This window comes from Chaetodon trifascialis, chromosome 7 (genome assembly GCF_039877785.1).
Source record: "Chaetodon trifascialis isolate fChaTrf1 chromosome 7, fChaTrf1.hap1, whole genome shotgun sequence".
Lineage (NCBI taxonomy): Eukaryota > Metazoa > Chordata > Actinopteri > Chaetodontiformes > Chaetodontidae > Chaetodon > Chaetodon trifascialis.
In genome coordinates this window covers 22,556,593-22,578,065 of record NC_092062.1, presented here as the reverse complement: position 1 = coordinate 22,578,065, position 21,473 = coordinate 22,556,593, and the positions used below count along the sequence as shown (strand labels likewise).

General features: G+C 43.9%; 2 protein-coding genes across 5 annotated transcripts in view; one reads left to right on the top strand and one right to left on the bottom strand.

The window, feature by feature from the left end:
- apoc1 (apolipoprotein C-I) overlaps positions 1-21,473 on the bottom strand; it is a 351,086-nt gene that overhangs the window by 196,378 nt on the left and 133,235 nt on the right. The gene's annotated exons all lie outside the window — the stretch shown is intronic.
- Positions 1-21,473, top strand: part of cadm4 (cell adhesion molecule 4) — a 147,452-nt gene that overhangs the window by 113,441 nt on the left and 12,538 nt on the right. For all 4 annotated transcript variants that reach the window (XM_070967311.1, XM_070967312.1, XM_070967310.1 and 1 more), the window contains exons 2-6: positions 3,696-3,842; positions 10,845-11,132; positions 14,238-14,399; positions 16,044-16,134; positions 21,012-21,184. In XM_070967311.1, the coding sequence (XP_070823412.1) occupies positions 3,696-3,842; positions 10,845-11,132; positions 14,238-14,399; positions 16,044-16,134; positions 21,012-21,184 (861 nt within the window). The remainder of the gene's footprint in view (positions 1-3,695; positions 3,843-10,844; positions 11,133-14,237; positions 14,400-16,043; positions 16,135-21,011; positions 21,185-21,473) is intronic.

Here is a 21,473-nt window from a genome sequence, read left to right as displayed (position 1 = left end):
CTCCCTTCATCCTCCTCCCCTCTGTCCCTCTATCCCCTGCCTCCCTCGGCTTATAACTCAACCCCATTGCGGGACCATTAGGATGGGCCCCTGAACAGCCTTGTCTTATGAATTTGCACGCCTATTATTTATTTATTTGTTTATGTATTTTGAAATGATGGCCCTTCTCGGATCTCTATTGCCGTAGTAAATAAAGGCTCCTTTTTTTCCGGGGCCGTGACAGCGGGGGTAGAGCCATTTCATATGATGAGAAGCACCAATTCACTGCTATGAAATGCTGCCCCCGCTTGGTTGGAGACAGAAGTGATTGTTTTTGTTCCCCCTCCTGTTTTATTTATCCGTTGATCATAGCTGTCAGTGTACGACCATGATATCGATTGCTCTCAGCATTTTCTCTTAATATGATTTGACGCCTGTGCATGGAGTATTTTATTATGGGCAGAGATTTTAATGGAGGCCAGATTAATACTACTGTCACAGATGTTGATTCCCTGCCCCTCCTTCTCGTTCGCTCTCTGTATTGTACTATGCTGCTGATCAGAAGCTGCTGCTGTGAAGCCTATAAAAACCTACAGTCAAACTAAAGTGCCATACCCAGCTGCGTTATGAGCGGGAGTGGGAGAATATGCGTCATCTCTCATATATTTTGTCCAGCCCCTGCCAGCTGCATTATTATACCCAAACCATCACTTCCTAACTCCCTGCGATCATTTCCTGGTTAGAGCCCTCACTCCCCCGCCGTCTCTCCATCCCTCTGTTCTCTTTGCCCGGATTGATCATGCACCAGCAGCCAGCAGGTGTTTCTTGGTGGCATCTCTCAGCAGGCAACGGCGGATGCCGCTCGCAACAGCGGTTCACGATTTTTTTTTTTATTTTTTTTTTTCTTTGTAGCTTTTCTTTGCGCTCTACTGCTACGCCACTGCAGCTAATTTCCTTTGAAGGGGTGACAGCTGTCGGGAGAAATGGGCGTACAAATGGACAGCTAATTAGTTTTTCTGGCCTCTTCCCAGTGGCAAACTTTTGACCGCGTTCTTTGTATGTATATAGTCGCTCTTCCACTTGAAGCCCTCTTTCTCTGTTGGTTCTGATGGGTCACTAATCACATACAGATGCTGCACTGACTTCGTCACGATGCACAGCAGCACAACTACAATTAACACTGTTTAAAACAATGGTGGCCTAGCCCGGTTGCCTTGGTGATGAGTAATAACAGCCATTAGAAAAATAATTGGGATGGCGGTGGCAGGCCCTGATGCCCCCCGATATGAATCACAATATTGATGCAGAGAATGGGAGCAATAATGACTACAATTAGTGGTAATTGTCAAGACTTTTTTCTCTGTTCCACAGAGTATTAGGGTCCCCTTTGTCTTTATCCCCTCTTGGTTTCTTTCCGTCTTCATTCAATATCCACTGTGTCTCTCTGTGTCCCTTGATGTGATGAATATGTAGGCTTTGAGTATTTCATTAAAAGAGATTAAAATCGAGGGGAGAATTAAATTTGGATGAAGTTGGCAGGATCTGGTGATGTCAAAGTAGCTTAATTGCAATATGCCACCCTCTGCATATGCACACACAATGCACATGCCCACCTATTGTGCACACACGCAGCCACGCTGAAACTTGGGACACACTTGATTGCAGATAGAGACATTTATTTTGGCCCAGAGCAGTCAAGTCAGCAACTCCTGCAATGGCAGCCACCATCTGTTTGTCTCACAACATTTCCTGCCTTCTGAAGGTGTTTCACAGAGCTCAGAGACGCTGCTAGACCCAGCAGTGAAATATATATATAGTCCCGCCATCTTTATCGGCACACCTTATTGCCTGCTTCATCATCATGCTTCAATATTGATGTCGCTCTTTCTCTAAATCCTCCCCACGGCCAGCACTTTGCCAGGGAGAGAGGGAATGCAAATGGGGATGCAAATTGGTAAATACTAGTTTGGGGAGGCCAGCAAGCTGGTCCTCTCTTCAAGGCAATCACATTCCACTCCTAGCTGCAGCCTTATGGCTAATTGCGCATAAATCATTTGAATTCAAACGGAAGAGCTCGGTGTCCATTGTGCTCGGCGGGAGGTGTGACTCAGCCGAGCCGTGTCAACAGCTTGACCCACAAACACGAGGGCGCTCCAATCAGAGCATAATCAACCTCCTCATTACTGACTCTAGGGCTGTCAGTAACATCAAAGAGGCTCCCTGCTGTTTCTCAGCCCCCTTGTCTAAAAATATTGGGTTTAGGGGCCAGACAAGTTTGTTTGGAAGATAATGTGTGCAAGTTTCTGTGAGTGTGCTTGTCAGCCCGCATGCATGCATATATTTGTGTGTGTACATATACACCCTCATTTGTGACTTGCAGGAGCACATGCATACACATAAATGCACATACAGGTGTTTGTGTGCATGGGCATATTCATCCGCAAGAGCCAAAGGTGGTTCGTGATCCCTCCCAGCACTCTTCAGATTCCTGTAATAAGAACCATTACATCGGGATAATGGAGTATAATCAATTGGTTTAGCTTGCACCTGGATGAGAAATGGCAGAAAGAATGTATTACTGTGAGTGCATTGGAGGCTGCCACCATGGTCTCGCTGCTCTGCACTTTGGCCAGCTTTCACAGTGAGTCGATCACAGACTGCAGTTTAAACTATTATTAAAGCCCCCCTCCAGTCAAAAATGTGTTTTTCTTCCTGTCCCTACAGTGGAGTGTTTGAGCTTCGCTGTGGAGAATGATGCACATGCAGAGTTGGACCCTAGAAGGCTGTTTTCACATTCGTTGCTCTAAGTGTACGTTTTCTCTACGCTAATTGAAAATCTGATTTTAAGAGGTGGCCCCACGAGCACGATTTGTGACATAACAAATAGTTTGGAAGCCAATCCTGGTGTGATGAAACCTCCAGTGCGCATACACTGAGTGGACTTTACAGTGAAGCAGGAGGCGTCTTGTATCCAGCAGTCAAACTTGTGACAGGAAAAATATTTGCAAAATGATATCTGTTTAAGAAAAGGAGAAGGACTAGATGTAGATGCTTATATGCTACAAAGCCTCAAACAGCTTTTATGTATTTCTTAACACACGTGGAGGGGATCTTTGATAAACACAGGTGGTGGCAGGGCCTCAGTCTCGCCAGTGATCCGTTTATGTGCCTTTGTGCCTACATACATGGCCGTGGCTGTGTGTCCGTTCATGTGTGCGTTAGCGCTGGTGACAGCCACTTTGAGATTTAATAAGGCATTATATATTCAAATGTGCATGTTGATGCATTCTGTTATACTAGCGAGCGGCAATAGGGCTGTTTGTATGTGTGTTTGTGTACATAAAAAGATGAATGGCAGTAATTATAATCATCCCTATTATAATCATAAGAACACATTGCTCCTAAGGACCCTCTTTTACTTGTTGAGTTCTTCAGTGTCTTTTCTCTCGCTCTCAATGTCTTTATCGCTGCCGCTCTGTCTCCTCTTTTCTCTTCCTCCTCCTCTCTGTTTCTCTCTTGCCGTGTCCATACGATGAATAGCAAGTAAATGAAGGATGCTTTAAGTACCTTACTTTGAAGGGTTCTATCTCAAGTCAGGTGCAAATTGAACATCTCTCTTCCGCTGCATCTGTTCCTGCTATTTGTCCCTCTTCTTCTCCCTCTCAGTCTCCCACCCTCTGTGGCATTTTATTAACATCCATCTCTCTCTTCTTCAGCCCATTGTCAGGCGGTGCAGGCGGAGAATGTGACAGTCTTGGAGGGAGGTACGGCCCAGATCTCCTGCCGCCTGCAGAACTACGATGGATCAATCGTGGTCATCCAGAATCCCCGTCGGCAGACCCTCTTCTTCAATGGCACACGAGGTGTGTTTGCACGTGCACGCTTGTCTCCGCAGACAAACTTAATCTGTCTGCGTCTATGCGTTTGCCCTCGGTGACATTTGAAACCAGCCTTTTAAGCACATTAGCAATGACTCACCAACACTTGCACTTTACATTTTTCTTATTGCAACTGTCCTCACTTTGCCTTTGAAGCGATTCCACATTAAAAAGTCAGATAACCCCAGAGTTAATTTAAGAGATGGTGTTACTCTCGGCTCTAACAGTGTGACTTAACTGTTTTAAAAGCGTAGTTTGAAGTTCCCTGCATAATTCGCTGTTAACCCCTGTGATGAGATTAGGCTACGGCTCCTCATTAGAGCATGGCCTTGGCAATCACATGTTTTTTTTAAAGATAGCTTTATGGCATATTATCATTGTAACTAATACTATAACAAAGGCAGATCTCATTGAGGGCCTCGGGGTAGTCAAACACTACAAGTTTTTTCCTAACTAATTAAGGGCAAAAGCTGCCACCTTAGCCAGATTTTGTGCAAATGCTGCTAGGAACCCTCTGAGCGAAAGAACAACGATCAAGGATATTAAACACAGACTCTGAAATTTGTGTGGGGCAGCTTAATTGAAGCAAAATTTTGCATTATGTTTTGTGGTGTAGCAATCATTATTTATGCCCTACATAATCTAGGTGATAAACTTTCTAAGAGGTTATCTTGGGTTTAAGGCTATGATGTAAAACTGTAGTTTGTATTAGTGTTGAGGGCAGTGTTGCAGGGTGAGTTTGAATGTATTCAATTAGTTTGGGTTGTAAGAGGTTAACAACCCAAATGAATGCTTTGGTTAAGGTTAAGGAACAACATAAATCTGCATGCATGTGCAGGGTTGTGAGCTCACATTGCTCACACGTGCTAGTATGCTGTTCTTTTGGGCAGCAGTTGTTCCACAAAATCATATCAAAACAGAGGCGAAATGATCCAAAGAAGAAAATAGCTCAAACAGGTTGTGAGTGCAGCCAATCAGAAACCTCAAATCCCTTTGAAAAAAGCACTTGCACACCGCTCAACAGAGCGTGACACTGTGCAAACTCTTCAACAGTATCTTTTACATGTACGCCCCAACATCTGATCCTCTCAGTTCACTCCATGGTCAGCTCATTCAGTCTCCCTGAGAGGCTGCTCCAAAAACTGTTTTGATTAATTATGATTGTGAGAGTGATTGTTCTGCTGTTGTAATTGTGCGACAGGTGTTCATTTTCACAGCTTGATTTAGACTCTCAGAGTCTGTTTGTTCAGCTAACTTCACTCAAGCTGCTCGAGCTGCACGCTCAGTTCCAAAGTAGCTTATGGGATAACCTTACACAATATATTGTTTTAATCTCAATCTGCTACTGTTACTCAGGCCATATTTCTGACCTGTCACTCACATCAGTTTCAGTATTAATGAACGCACACAGTAGGATTTGTCAATGCACACACAATCATGTATCTCCGTATATAAATGTAATACAAATCCATACAAAAATAAGGTTCACAAATGCATTTCTGATGCACACACAAATATTTCCTGTAAATAGATGTAGTAGAAATACACAAATATGTGTATTTTAAAGTATTTGTGAGTTTCATCAAGAACACATTGGGATGTTGTTAGACTTACAGACTGTTGAACCTGCACTGACAAACTTCACTGCATTTCTGTGTGGGTTTTTGAGACTCCAGTGATGTGACTCCATTCACGATTTAATTAATTTTTTTAACAGGGAATTACCTGTAGCCAATCAGATCGCTCCTTCTATTTCAGCCAATCATGTACCTGCAGATTTTAGGATGTCATTTAATGTGGTTACGTAGTTTACATCTGCCCAGTCTGCAATCATGAATGAGAATAAAAGGTCAGAATGAACGTCAAACAGCTGCCTGAAGGTCAACCTCAGCACGCCGTCTGCTCTCCACAGGTAAGTGATAACTCTCTTACTTATGTGGCATTTAACAATGGCGTTAGCTAACAAGTTAACTACATGATGCTGATAAAATGGGATTATCCATTAGCTAACTAGCTAACGCGTTCATAACTCAAATATATTTAATGATCCACGACAGGAGAGTTAATACGCATCTGTGGAGAGCAGCCACTGAACCCAGTGGCTATGTGATTACACACCCTCGAATATAGGAGCCATCTGATTGGCTACAGTTAATTCCCTGTTGACAAAAGTTCATTTGTGACCGGACACACGTCACTGGAGTCTCAATAAAGCCACATCCCAAACGCAGTGAAGTTCGCACATGACAAGCAGTTTGTAAATGTTAGTTCAACATCTTCTGTATAAAAGCAACAACATGCAAATGTGTTTTTGAGAAACCTTGGAAACATTTTTAAGCATGTGTATATATCTGTGTATTTCTACTGCATTTATTAAAAGCAAGACAGGTTTTTTTTTGTGTGTGTGCTCAGAAATTTGTGAACCTTATTTTTTCTATGTCTGTGCATTTGTTTTACATTTATGTACAGAAGGAACTATTTTTGTGTGCATTGAAAAATGTTTTTGTGGAGAAAATCATTCATATATCAAAATCCATTAGTGAATCCTTCTGTGTGCATTCATTGATAGGAGAGACTGATCTGACTCCAAATTCAAGAATCCTTGAATTCAGTTTAATTGAATCTAATTAAGTTGAGCGGAGTGGAGAGCATCAGACGGCCAAAATCTCACTTCAAAATATTGCAGTTTTTGTTTCTTGGCTTTGATCTTGTGATAGTTAAAGAACTCCTCAGCAAAAACCATCACGCAAGTCTCAGATAACCCACGAAGTGACATTTCATGTTTTGAAGCTCGCCGTGACATCTTTGTCTGTGAAAGTCAGGGCTTGAACACATTTTCTCATGTTCCTCATCAATACAACTTCTAGCACTTATAATTAGATTGATTAGACAATCAAGACTGCCACGCTCCCCCCGGGAACGGCCTCTGTCAAAGGAGTCATCACTGAAGCTTTTCTGAACAGTCCGCCAAGATTAGACTGAAATACTGAAGACAAAAGTTCAGCACTTAAATACTTTTGTTCTACACACATTTCTTTAACTTGTTAGTCGCCTCGCGGAGCGCCCTTAATTGAGAAGTTGAGGTCACTGCTTTGGGAAACCTTACTTTTAACTCTCCCCCCAATTCCACCAGATCAGCGCTACCGGTGAGTTCCATTAAGTATTTAAACAGAGCCGCCCCGTCCGCTCTCCCATGAGACTTACACCCTTCAGAAAGCGCGACGAAGCAATCAGAGCAAGGATGGAAGAAGGGGTGTGGAAGCTAGAGTGAAGAGAAGAAGACACAGAACAAAGAAAAGCGTGGGGGAGAATGAGGCAAAGGGCAGAGGGTTATAAGAGACACAGCAACAGAGAGAATTAGGAAAGGTGGCGACAGGCGATGGCGAAGAGACAGCGCCGGGACATGATCCAAAGGTTAGGCGAGGTATAAAGTATAGATGGCTTGCCGTAACTAATTTGGCTCCCGTAAGCACCGAAAAGCCTCGTTGGGGACATTTTCCGGGAGCGTAAATTACATCTCACTCTGGCTCCCTCTCCCTCCATGTTTGCTCCATCGCTCACTGTAGGGCTCTTCCATTTCTGCCTATTGCCCATCTGCCACCAGATATCAGACTAACAAAGTGAGGCCTTTCTCTGCCGAGCCATTCCGCACTAACTGCCCAAATAGAGCTGCTGCTGTAAGTGCTGTGAATTTCCCTGTTTTGCAAGTGAGCGACCAGTCAGGAGTGTGTTTTATGAGATTGTGGGGACTGATAGCTATAATAGAGCGGTGAAACTAGCCAAATGGACCCTTTCTCCTCAGTGGTCCATATCGCTCTTTCTCTCCCTATTGCAAACGCTCCTCGGCATGCAAATGAGATAAGACAATAAAGGTGAACTTGGACTTGAACAGAAGTCTGACATTTAGTTGCCATTTAGTGCAGAGAGGGAAAAAGATTTACCTATCTGTGGGGAATACCTCTCTAACAATGCTCTCGCTGCCATGTGGTGGGGAGGGGAAATTTTGGGGGTGGGACGGAGATATTAGTGTGGTGTACTTCCAGGAAGAGTGGACTAACTCCAGCGCTCCAGGCCAGTCTCTCTCAGATCCCTGTGGATTTCTGTTTCTATCCACATTATTTTTCCCGCCTGCCGCATTAGGTAGCTATATTAGACTATTTCTCTCCTTCTGTCTTCCTCCTCCGCTCTCTCTCTCGCGCACATGCACAGTCAAAGCCAATATCTGTACTGTAGCGTAGTCTGTGTTGTGATGAATTATGCTGCGAGATGGCCGGTTGTTACATCAGGGAAGTGTCTGCTGTGAGCCAAAGCCAACACAAAGGAGCGCAGAGAGGGACCGAATAAAATAGAGATGGAGGGTGAGGGAGAGGTTTCACAGTCAAGTCGATACAAAGTGAGTCTCAAATGAGAATCTATGGACATCAAGCCACCGTCACCCACAGACTGTTATTAGCCTTATTTGTTATTATCAGCGTTTTTTCTCGCCATTGATTCTCCTTTTTCTTCAGTGACAAAAGAAAAATTGTTGCATGTTCACCTCCTCTCCTCTTCTCTGTCACTGTGCCTTTTCTGTCTCCATTGTGCATTATTTATTGCAGCTCATCAGTCTGAGCTCCGGGATTGGCCGTACAATTAAGTGTTTAGAAAGCTGATGCATTTTTACTCTACATTTGCAATCTTCGGTTATTTTCCGTAGCCTGAATTGCAGTGTTTACGCTGTTCACAATTGTATTATTTAGCTAGTCTCTCGCTGACTCAAAGGGCAGCACCACTCAATTTAATAGCTTTCCTAAAATAATTCTTGGTTGTGCAATAAGCTTTATTTGCATAGCACTTTTCAAAAGAGTTACCAAGCGCTTCAGAGCAAGTAAAACAATAATGATTAAATCCTAATACGTTGAACAATAAAAATGCCAGACACTAATTAGAAATGGGCTTACAGAGGAATAAAGCAACCAGTTACAAAGAGAATGAATGAATACATTCTAGTTTAGGATAGTCCAATCAGTGCTTGGGAAAATGAACAACACTCTCGCTCAAAGCTGGAAATGAGAGAACCACGACATCTGTTATGTTGTATCAATGTGCAGCCTGGAGCCGCTCCATCAAGGCTGACTTTTCAGACTCTCTCTGAACTTTTTATATCAAACTGAGCTTTAGATTTAGCAGCACTATCAATTCCAGAGCAGAAAATCGCGTGGGGTGCCGTCACAGCCGCTATTTCTCCCATGTTCTGCAATTTTTACCCTGCAGAGCTATCCATGGCAGTAACATCACAAATTAGAAGGCGGTAAAAGCTCTGGTCTTGTTCCAGACTGTGAGAGATAGAGCTGACTGTTTGCTAATACAGAGAAAATTATCTTGGGGCTAAGGAATAACTGATACCAAAGCTGTAAATGTTACAATACTTAATTAAAACGTCCCTCACCTTTCCGGTGCTGTTAGGTGTGTTTTCCAATTACTGCTAAGTGCACTGTATTTCCAAAGGAAAACAGAATAAGAATTGGGAAATATATTAGACATAGACAAGACATTAATTAACAAGCATATGTGGTGTTATTGATGCAAAGTGCCTGCATCCAGGGCCGGTGTCATTCAACTGCAGAGCCACAGTGCAATCACTTTCAGCCCTGCGCCTCTTGACCTGTGCTCCAATCTAACCTGCATCCTTATCGGCAAAAGTGAAAGCAATTGCTTCAACTGTCACTTCCTTTGCCTGTAAGTGGCAACATCAGTGTACCTACATCTACAGGTCTGAACTCCTATTACTTTACTTCCCTGTGGGTGGTGCAGGTCTGCACCATCCTGGCTCCAGACCTCTGAATCACTGGCCACATGGAGGGTTTTTCCAGCAATCCAACAAGGTCTAGCGTTCACTGACTGTGTTTCCCCAGCTGGGAAATGAACCAAGCCATGACTATGACACAGGGAAAATGCCAAAGTTAAGGCTTCTGAGAGGCCGGAGGAGCCTGGTGGTGGTAAATGAAAGGCCAGTGGGGTCTCTTCCTTTTCACTCTCTGAGGCAACCGGCCCTCCAGGCTGGCGGTTCACATGCCCACCTTGTCAACCCGTGGGAATGATTCTTCTGCTTCTTCAGTAGCATCCTCAGTTAGCGATTTTAGCTTGCAAGCCCAAACAGGAGACATTGAGAAAAAGAAATCTTACTGCTACCTCTTTCCACGTTGACTGAAAATGACTGCATCACTTACCACTGATTGGCTGTTACACAATACCACCCTTCCAGAAACAGAAAGCGGCTAACGTGAAAACAATGTCAGACCGAATAATGAAGTGAAATGGCATTTCAGTCTTGATTATTTGCTCGGTGTGCTCGGGTATATATAGTCTGTCAACGACCAAACAGCTCGCCCTTGTGGAGAACCTGCCGCCTGCTGAACGTGAATAAGTAAGTTTGTGAGTGCAGTACAAGCCCGCTCCCTGAGGTGCTTCTCATCTGAAAACTATTTCAAAATAAAGCAAGCAAAAGCCTGCCAGTGAAATGTGTTTAAATAAGTTCTTTAATGTGGTCTTTTGTGTGTGTGTGTGTGTGTGTGTGTGTGTGTGTGTGTGTGTGTGTGTGTGTGTGTGTGTGTGTGTGTGTGTGTGTGTGTGTGTGTGTGTGTGTGTGTGAGGTGTATTTCAAGCAGCAGAACACCATGACAAAAACAATTCTTAATGCTCTGTGTCTGTCTCTGCAGCGTTAGAAAAAAAATGAGTCAATTACTGTGACCCAGAGAAAAGGAATTTTTGTTGTTGATTCTTCCCTTTATGTTCGCTTTCATTCTTTATTTATATGAATACAGTACTTAGTATTTGAACTTCGTCTCACCTCGCACACAGTTTGTACTCACCTTCCCTCTCCTTGTCCTTTCCACTCTTCCTGCCGCTTCTTCTCCCCCATCTTTGTCTTCCTCTCTCCACCTCCCTCCTCCTCAACAACCCCACCCCATACTGCCTCACTTCCGTCCTATCTCCATCCACCTCCAGCCCTGAAGGACGACCGTTTCCAGATGGTGCTCTTCACGCCACGGCTGGTGCGCATCACATTGACCAACGTCAGCGTGTGGGATGAGGGCGGCTACTTCTGCCAGCTCTACACGGACGCCACGCACCACCAGGTGGCAACACTGTCCGTTCTGGTGCCCCCAGAGACGCCCACGGTGGAGGTCAAGCAGGAGGCCGTGGAGGGCGGCGAGGTGGAGCTCACCTGCATGTCGCCGCGCAGCAAGCCGGCCGCCACCCTGCGCTGGATCCGTAACGGCCGCGAGATACCAGGTACCAGGACGTAGCTGACGGATGGGCTGATGGATGGTTGGGTGAGATAATTGAGGAAGCTAATGGGGGATTTTAGGTGGTTTGGGTGAAGTGGAATGGGTGGACAATATCAATGAACAAAAGAAGGATGAGCGGATGGATGATTGATAGGTAGACAGAGGAAATGGCAGATGGAGCAGTTGATGAGAGGAGGCTAAGATGGATGGATGCATAAATGGATGGAGAAAGTGAAGTTTTGGGCTGCAGGGCTGCCAAAATCTCTCCTCTGCTCATGTCTCCTCCTTTGCGTTCTTTGCAATATTTATAGGCGACGATCTAGTTCCAAGTGATCAAACACACTTTTTAAGATGTGAACAGTAGTAACTTTTCTGTTTACACTCCTTCTAAGACGAGTCATAAGTTCGCAGAGGACGTGTGTGCGTCTACGTGTGTTGATCTGTGCTGAGAAGACAGACATCAACAGCAAGTAGGAGAAAGATTTCACGGCTTTGCTTTCTAATATGTTCGCTAGTCAAATTCTTTCCCTATCAGAACAGATACGCGTCTCCCCCACTCGACGTGTATCTCTCCCTTTGCTCTCTCTTGCAAGTTCAAATTCAAATTTGTTTTATTTTCACATAATCTCACAAGTGCGCCATTACATGAATGCACAGATGCTGCGTACAGTCCAAACTCTCCACTTTTCTCCTCTGCTTCTTTTTCAAATGCTCACAAAGGCACACTTTCGAATTCACCGTCATCTAACTCTGCTTCTTTGCTTGTGATGAATCTATGAGCCATCCATCAGTCTGTTACCTTGATCTATCCTTCTTTCTAACTCGCTGCCTCCCTTGACTTCTCTCAGTTAAAGGGGCCCTTCACTCAATAATACATCTAAGACCTATCTTTTCTATTGCCTTCATTCCATTTGACCCCCGAGAAATCATTCTTTTTTTTTTCACTCTGCCATTAAATCAGCATTTGCGTCTAACCCTGTGTTTTAATTTAAATTCCTCAAAAACCTTGGCACCGTTGACTCAAGCTCACGGCTATTTAGTTTTATTCAATTTATGGCCGGTTTTGCAGGCAGCATTGTTTAAAAGTACAAATCGCTGTCAAGCGCGTCACGTTATTGTGTTTCGTGAACTCGGCGCCTTCAAATATAACTGGCGCAGACCGGATGAAATAATGTGAGATAATCTGGTGTCAACAGTTTTTGGGACGCACACTGAGCGATGCTTTGCCCTTTCAAACTTCATGTCAGCCGTCGTCTCTTTTACTTTCTATTTTCGTCTGACTCTCAGCAGCTCTTTCATCCTCTCTCTTCCCTTTTACTCTGTCAGAATACGCCTGTCACCGTCATTCTGCCTCCTCCCGCTCTGTTCTTCCCCTCTACTCCTTCTCTTTCTTTTCATATAAACTCCCTTTATTTCTCTTCTTTAAATCTCACTGGTGACTAAGACGTGACGCTCCTCACCTCATTTTTGTTATTGGTTGCAAATGACTTTAAGAGGGCTGGACTCATTTGCTAGCATTCCTCTCCTCTCCTCTCCTCTCCTCTCCTCTCCTCTCCTCTCCTCTCCTCTCCTCTCCTCTCCTCTCCTCTTGTCTGCTCTTTTCCCCTCTCACCTGCCTTCTTCTCACCGTTTCCTCTTCTCATTCTTCCTCTTCCCTACACTACTCTCCTCTTGCCGCCCTTTTCTCCCATTTCCTCTCCTCTCTTCTTTTCTCCTCTTATGTTTCCTCTCCTCTTATCTCTTCTTTATTCCTACCCTCTCCTGTTTCCAGTCTCCTCCCCTTGTCCTGTTTCCTCACCTCTTGCCTCCTCTCCTCTTTTCTCCTCTCTTGTTCCCCCCCTCTTCCTCTCTTTTCCTGTCTCCTCTCCTCTTGTTTCCTCCCATCCTCTCCTGTGTCCTAACCTCTCATCTTTTTTCCTCTTTTGTCCCCTCTCCTCTCCCATCCTCTCCTTTTATCTCTCCTTTATTCCTACCCTCTCCTGTTTCCACTCTCCTCCCTGTCTCCTGTTTTCTCTCATTTCCTCCTATTTCCTCTCCTTCCTCTCTTCTCCTCCCTTCTGTTTTGGCCCAGAGTTAAATGAACTGTGACACTTAAGGTTAGAGGCAGATCCCAACAGATATGGAAAAGCACTCTTTAATTAAGACACTATCTCCTCGCGCCTCCCTTATTCCTGCTCATCTGCAGCCGCCGCCGTCCTCTCTCACGCTTCGATTGGGCCTGCTTTCATTTGCTGGCCGGCAATAATTGAAAACTCAGCGCGATATAAGTAATATTGTTGTATTCTGCCTCAACAAGCACAAACTCCCAATACGTGACCGTGTCACCCCGGTGTTCCTCCTCCCTCCTTCTGTCTCCCCTCCTCTTCTCCTCTTGCATCTTTCTCCCACTCTGCATCTGCCTTGGCACTCTTATCGTCCTCTTTCATGTCTGGGCTTGTCTCGCCGCAGCTCTCCTCGCTTCCCCCCCTCCATCATGCCCATTTTGCTGCCCTCTCTCTCTCTCTCTCTCTCTCTCTGACTGTCCCTCTTTCCTTTGCCTTTCTTCTCTCACCCCGGTCCTTTGACTCCCCCCTCTCTCTCCATGTCTGGCACAGTTAAAATCTCACTTCAGTTATGCATATTCTCTCTTTTATCCTTCTCTCCCCTCCATCTCTCGTGCTCTCTCTTTTCCTTTCACTCATGCACACACACAAAGTATTCAGTTGATTTACCATCTGCAAACAAACTGTTCTGCTGCTCATAATTACCATGAAATATAGATGCAAATTGCTTTCTCATTTCTCCCTCTTATTCTGTCCTCCACCATCATGTCATCCGCCCCTCTGCAGGTACCTGGTGCTGCTGAAAGGAGCTCATTCACCAGCCACTAACTTCAAACTTCTTTCTTTCAGTCTGCTTGCCTCTTCTATCCACTGCTGTGTTCTCCTCTAAAAGTCTCCCCCTCCCTCCCTCCCTCTGCTCTCCCTGTCTCTTTCCCTCTCCCACCATAGGTGTGATGCCTCAGCAGGGGAAAAGGAAGAGCGGGCATGTTTTGCCTGTTAACTTGTTCCTTGGCTACCCCACCTGTTCTCTTTCCTTCCATCGTCTCATCCCCTCTGTCTTTCTCCAGGTGTGGTATCCCAGCAGGACAACGGGAAGACGTTCAGCGTGTCCAGCACCATCCGGATCCCAGTAGAGAGGAAAGACAACGGGGCGGCGCTGAGCTGCGAGGCGTTCCACCCAGCACTGGGCAGCCAGAAGAGGATTCGACACTACCGCCTGGATGTGTATTGTAAGTCCCTCCTTCAAGCAGTGTGTTGCACTTTATATCCGAGCATTTTCTATCCATCTTGGAAACAAATGAAGTAACATGATGTTCATCGCCAAATATTTCAAAAATACAAATTATTCCATCTGTATTGCTGTCACTTAAGTTGTTACTTCAGTGCTATTTATTACAGAGTTTTGCTTTAATGCCAGCCATAATTTTGTCAGGGTAGCAGCCTCATTTTTCAAATGGTGGATATCTCATTTTAGAATGAAACTCATTTATACAACAGTCCAGGATTTTAACAGAGTGATACTCAGAGCTGGCCTATATGAGACCTAGTCCCATTAAAACCTAATACATACAAATCTTGTCATGCAGGGACCTGGCAGAAACAGGCCTGCGGCCAGGTTAGGGGCCTGTAGTTTAAGGAACTAACCAGCATCGGCGGAGAAAACCTGGGTCACATTAGTATGTGCAATAATCCCAGTCCTGTTCTGGGATTGATGTACCTTTGCTGGCGTGCTCTGAAACCTTTGCACATTCTGCACATGTCCATTCCAGGCAGACGACAGCAAACAGTAAAACTACTGCAGGAGGTTTAAATTTATAATTGGCTTAAGTCTAATATTCACTCAGGGCAACAAGCTCAGACAGAAGCATATTTTTATTTTAAGATGAATTCTCAATTTTTTCACAAATCTGTAGATGGTTCAGTGGGATTAATCTTGAAAATGTCAGACAGCTATAATCTATATCCTTTTTGGAAAAGTCTGAAATTAATCATTTAATAACTATGAAATGTAAATCCATTTTTTTGCCTCTAATCCTATCAAACAAGTTAAGTTTCCTCCTACTGCTTTAATTTAGACATTTCTGTCTTTTGTTTTTTGATGTGTGGAAAAACAAAACTGACACTGTCTTACGATCCGGTATGATTGCTTTTCAATAATGATATTGATATGTAGTTTGCGAATCCTTTTTTTAATTAATAATAATAATGATGTCAGAAACACATCAAAAAGTGGAGAAAAGTACATGCAGTTCTTTTTCTCATCCAGTGTTACTGTGATCCTACTGAACAAGTCGCTCCACGTTCTCACCTCATATTAATATTCCTGATGGTTCAATATTATTCCTATCCTGCAATGTATCAATAATTTCAGAAAATCAAACACTCCAGAGGCATTTATCATTATTACAGCTGGTAATATTATTCATGTGCATCAGTCTCATCAGTACGCTTCATTTGCCACGTGTATACTAATGTTTGTTAATGGATCAGAGTGATTCATATTCAACCTTTTTGTCAGTCTGTGTGCTGGTGCTTCCTCCAGCCACACAACTGGTAATAATGACCAACTGTCAGTGTGGATCTGGCTCCCTATTGTTCTGTGACTGAAGTGAGTGCAGCACGGCAGCTGCCGGAGCGGTGGGCTGTTTATGATAACAGGTGTCTCAACCATAGGATTGTCGGCTGGTTGCCTAGGAAACAGATGTTAAAGACCCTTCCTCCTCTTTCTCACTGTTCCCTTGTTCCTCCTCTTTGCTCCCTCGCCGTCTCTTTCTCTCTCATCCCTGATTTTTTTCCTGCCCTCTCTGATTGTTGCTACATTTTGATCATTTTGTTTTCTGTTGTGCCTCTCGTCTCTTTCTCTCTCCCCACAGTTGCACCCACAGTGAGAATCGTTCCTCCTTCTGGCATTTTGCGAGAGGGCGACTCGCTCAGCCTCACCTGCTCCGTCACTGGGAACCCTCTGTAAGTCTATGTGTGTGTCTGGGCATGTGTGTTGGTCTTTTCTGCCTTCAATAAATGCCATCTATGGCCTAATTTACATGTAACATAATGACACAAAGCTGTCGTACATGCACACATACGTACATTGATCAGTTGATGCTGCACTATCATTGGTCATTGCAGCAAAGGTAACAATGAAAAGCCAGTGGAGAAACCTCACTGCACTGGACACTCCTTGTTGTCCTCCAAAATGTGAATGCCAGGCTTTTTAGCTATTTTATTCGAGATCATGATTTAAAGAGATATGATGACTTCATAAAGTTATTTGAAAAATAAATTGAGTCACACATGCTTCACCTTTCACAAGATATGAAAGCAGGACATTTACCAGCTGGCACAAAGCGCTGCTTGTGAGGCTTTTTCAGGGCTGTCATAGCAGTGTGTTTATGCATTTTCTCTCACTCCATTATGAATTCCTGACAAAATATTCAGAAAGTATAAAAGGTTTGTCTCAACAAAGCGTTTGCGCTTAAAAAGCTGCAATGAGTCTTGACAAATCGGCTTAAGGACACACAGAAAGCATTTGATTGACGACAACACGCAGGAGGTTGCCAAGTTCAACAACAGCCTCCTCACAAACACAAAATTCCTGAAAATGGTAATATGGGGCAGCAAGTATACACATTAAAACTGTTTGGGGAAATTGTTTGAAGCTGCTATGAGAATGACATTTAGGTCATAGCATCACCAAACGGCAGGTAGCTGCAGGTAGCAGCTCCAAGCGTACAGGGCTCTGCTTTCATTCTGGTAATCTGTTTGGGGGGGAAAATTGTTGCTGGCTTTACACAAGTTCACTTCACACATTTACTCTAAGTACTGTTTTTTAAAGTGTAAAATCGGGTTAAACTCAGTAACGTGAAATGATTGCGACAGTCGGAGCCAAAGGTCTTCATCGCTGTGACCACAGACTGCAGAGAGTCGCGTTAGTTAAACTGATGAGGTTGATAAGTATCTGGTTTCTATGGATTGTCTTACAGCAATTTTCAAACTCTGAATATGTGGAAACACTAATAATGGTGCAAAGAAACTGCAGCGGATTAGTTTAGGATGATTTTAAGCTTAGAGTCTAAACACACAGATGAACACAGACACAGCAGTGCTACCAAAGGGTTGTTTGTCTGAAGTTTGATTTATGGGCTTTGGAGATGAATCAGATAGGTGATCTGTGACAAAGACAGCTCCACTATATATGCTGTTTATTTTCAAAGTAATTACTATCCATCTTGCACAAAAACAAACCTTCTCCTTCTGAGCAGCTATTGTGGAAATGTCCTTGAGTAACCTCTACCTGCTCCAGTGGAGCTTTTCTCTGGCCACAGCAGAAAACAGTGGTTTTCCTGGACAGCTACCAAGTGTGTGTGAATAAAGCAGGGCACCACTGAAAGGAGAACATGTGCGCTATATCAGCCCTCAATACAGGTTCAAAAAAAAAAAGAAAAACTGGTGAGAGCTTCTCCCCCAAGTAGCTTAAAATAGCCAGCTGCAAGAGATCCTACCCCCTTTCTCTTTAATATGTGTTGCTGAAATGAACATCTAGTTGACTTCTTTCTATTTAATTGCTAACCCACATAATTTCAGGGTTCCTTGTAAGAAACTTCAAGTAATTATCAAGTACTTCTAATCTCCATCAACTTCAATATATTCCCTATTATCGCTCCAAGTTTTCTCTAGGAACTGTCCGCAGAAAAGAGGAGCAACTTCTTTTCAGCTCCTCACAAAGAAATTCTTCAGAAATAGTCTATCAAAATTGAGTACGACCACATGCTGTCTTCCACAAATGATGCAGGCTCCCTTTGGGCCAATCAATCCCAAATGCATCATCCGGTGAACTATAATTGAAGTTAAACCGAGGGTGTCTAATGTATCACATGGAAAATTACAATATTAGCACCATCATCAAACCAGTCGGGATATTTTTGTAATCAGATAGCGCCACAGATGCATTGTGCTTCGAAGTTTGATCAAAAGTTAGAGTTGCACAGTATCTGTACCGTCATCTGACATTTAATATTTGACGGACAGATGAAACCACCTGATCCATATTTTACTGCGCGAAGGGCCGAGAGAAACAGAGTTTTAGACGGAGGCACAGAGGTTACGAGAAGAGCGTTAAAGTGCGCCAGAAATTGAGTGTCAGTGTGGACGTGTCGTAAACTTGAATGTGATTCTGTTTGTAAGCGTGGAGCTACGAAACCCAATCAGCAGTCAACACTTTTGAGAGCCAGCTATGAAACAAAGCCTTTTTCGACTGTGTTCACAGCCCTTTGTGCACTTTCCAGAAGGGTATTGGGTCCTAAGCTCTTAAACCCTCCCCTGGATGGTCCGTCTGTCTGTGGGCATCGAGTCCAGTAAAGCTCCTCAGTAAAGCTTCATGCAGCCAAAGTGTGTGCATATGTGTGTGTGTGTGTGCGTGTGTGTGTGTGTGTGTGTGTGTGTGTGTGTGTTTGTGTGTGTGATGACTTAAGTGAAATCCCACAGTGAGGACTGGCTGAGAAGCGTATTGGCTGTAGCCCCACTAAAGCTTTGTAATGGCTGATTGGAGACACTCTGTGTGGGTGTGTGTGTTTTGTGTGTGTGTGTGTGTGTGTGTGTGTGTGTGTGTGTGTGTGTGTGTGTGTGTGTGTGTGTGTGTGTATGTGTGTGTGTGTGTGTGTGTGTGTGTGTGTGTGTGTGTGTGTGTGTGACAGTGAGAGATGGGACAGCAGGCCTCTCTGGACTCTGACCCTCATCTCACGCTGGACTGCGCACACACACACACACACACACACACACACACACACACACACACACACACACACACACACATTGCAGTCCCCTTGTCACCTTCCTGCTCGTTTCCTGGCCTTGTTAACAGCCTGTTAAGTATAAATGACCAATTATATGCCAGTTCCTTTAGGTGTAGGGACACACTCGTTCGTCTGTCGTTGGCACCAGAGATGGAGATGAACTTTTGTCATTTTCTTGATTGCGTACTTATTTTTGTGTTAGCATTTGAAGGAATGACTGCGTGTAGGAGTTGAAGTATGCGTGTGGGCGTTGCGTGTGTGCGCGTGTTAGCGAGAGAGGAACAGCAGGAGATTTTGTTTGTGCACGTTCAGTGTGTGTAGGATAAGCGGAAGAGTGTGTGTGACTAAGCAAAAAAGAGGTTTAATTAGACGTCCTGAGGGATTAGAACCCAGATGAGTCAGGATTGTAATCTGGCCAGGGTGGCATGAGCCATGACACTCAGCCAGACACACACACACATATACGCACACATTTTTGTTCGCCAGGACGTCTCTGTAATCCTCGCACCTCCTGTCTGCTCCGCTTGCCCGTCTTTCATGACCAATTCATTTTGCCTGCCTGCTCCTTCCCTTCATCTCCCACTCCGCCACCTCTTCTTCTCTCTGTCTTCCCTCCACCTGCAGTAACACCTCTTCTCTCCCTGTCTTTCCTCTTACTTTTTTTCCCCACCCTGCACATCTGACACCTTGTTTCTCTCTCAACTGCCCTCCTTTCCCTCCTCCCAACTCTTTCACACGATCGAGCCCTCTGACCATCCATCTCCTCATTATTTGTCAAGATGCAGCCCTCTGTCGCCAATGGCTCAATTCTCCAAGCCACTTTTATACTTTATTCGCATGTCATCGTCCCCCTGTGGGCTTCTTTACCCTCCGTCTTCACCTCTCCTTTATAGCATCCCCCAGTGCCTGTGCTTTGATCCCTTGTCTCTTTCCACTTTCTCATTTTTAATACCCTTTGGCATTTTTACTAGATGTTTTTTTTTTTTTTACTAAATGTTTTAACACTAGCAGTGTACAAGTGGGGAGGTAGCTGTGTGCTTATCAGTGCTGGGCAAGTTACTTATTGCTTTATTTAAGAAGTAATAACATCACTGTGTTAGTTACTCAACAGCAGAAGTAATAACTTACTTTTGTTGCTTGGTCCATCTCAGTCAAAGATGACATTAAATTACTCAAAAACCTCCAGACAAACATGTCCCATCTTCTGCATTGAACAGGTGTAGAAACACAAAATGAGACATTGTGGTTTAGCAAGCTGGCAGGCTACATTTTGGAGGTACTTATCCACAATCAGCAGCTGTCGTAGCCCAGGTGACTGCAGACTGCTCAAGTCCTGTGCTCATAGGGGTTCACTCAAAGGCAAGAGCTTCAACAAGAGCAGGTGATTCCTGAATGTTGGTTTGCCAGTGCCTGACATTAGCAGCTACATGTTAATATCTTGACTTTACAAAAACATGTAAATAGGACAACTTTGGAGCTGTTTCTCTTCTTGTATTGGAGGCTAACACACAGAGACTAAAATGATTTCAACCCTCCATCAAACTCCCGACATCGTCAGATGTATTAGATACATTAGTAAGTATTGTGTTACTGCCCAACACTAATAATGTAGAGGTAATAGAAAACTGGTAGAGGCAATAAAGTCCAGCTGTATTTGAATGGCACACAGTCGAGGCTGCAGTTGCAGGATTTGTTGTGGTGTTATGTTTGGATATTTGTATAAATCAGTGTGCATGCATGTGGGAGGGTATGTGAGGCTGACTCAGGGCCAAGTTTTTGAAGTTGGAGTTCTAAATCTTTTGGGTGCGAGTACATTTTTTTTAAAATCATCAATTAAGCTATTGATTTTTTTTTTCTGTTAATGAAGTAGTCATCACAGAAAGTCAAGAAATAGTAAGAGAGAAAAAAAAAAAGAAGAAGCTGGAACTTGGCCTCATTCTTTGATAAACGACTTCAACGATTAATCAATGATTAAAAATCTTGACCAGTCAATTAATTGACATATTTCAGCACTATCAAACACCACATCTCTCTCTGTCTCCCTCCCTACAGGCCCAGGAACATTCAGTGGTCCAAGATTAACGACACCTTACCCGAGAGGGCAGAGATTTCTGGCCCCACCTTTCAGATTTCCCGTCTCAGCCAGTCGCACAACGGGACGTACTTGTGCCAGGCCCAGAACAACTACGGACGTGCTGCCGATCATTACACCCTCTTGGTGTACGGTGAGTAACCGTGGCGGACAGTTTGTGATGTGCAGCAACTTTTCTTAGAATTTCCTCAAGTGCTTGAAAAGTTTTCTCCATTGATTCTTTTTCTCTATTGTTTCCATTCCCAGTCCATGTATCTCAGGCAATTGTTAACTGTTCTGAATAATTTTGTGTTCAATAGATCTTTTGTTTGTTACATTTCTTGTGTTTTGATGACTTTTTTTCCCATTTTTTTTTTAAATATACTAATTCTTTTATCTTTCCAGTATCTTCGGAGTTTGGCTATTCTGGCACTGGGCAATAG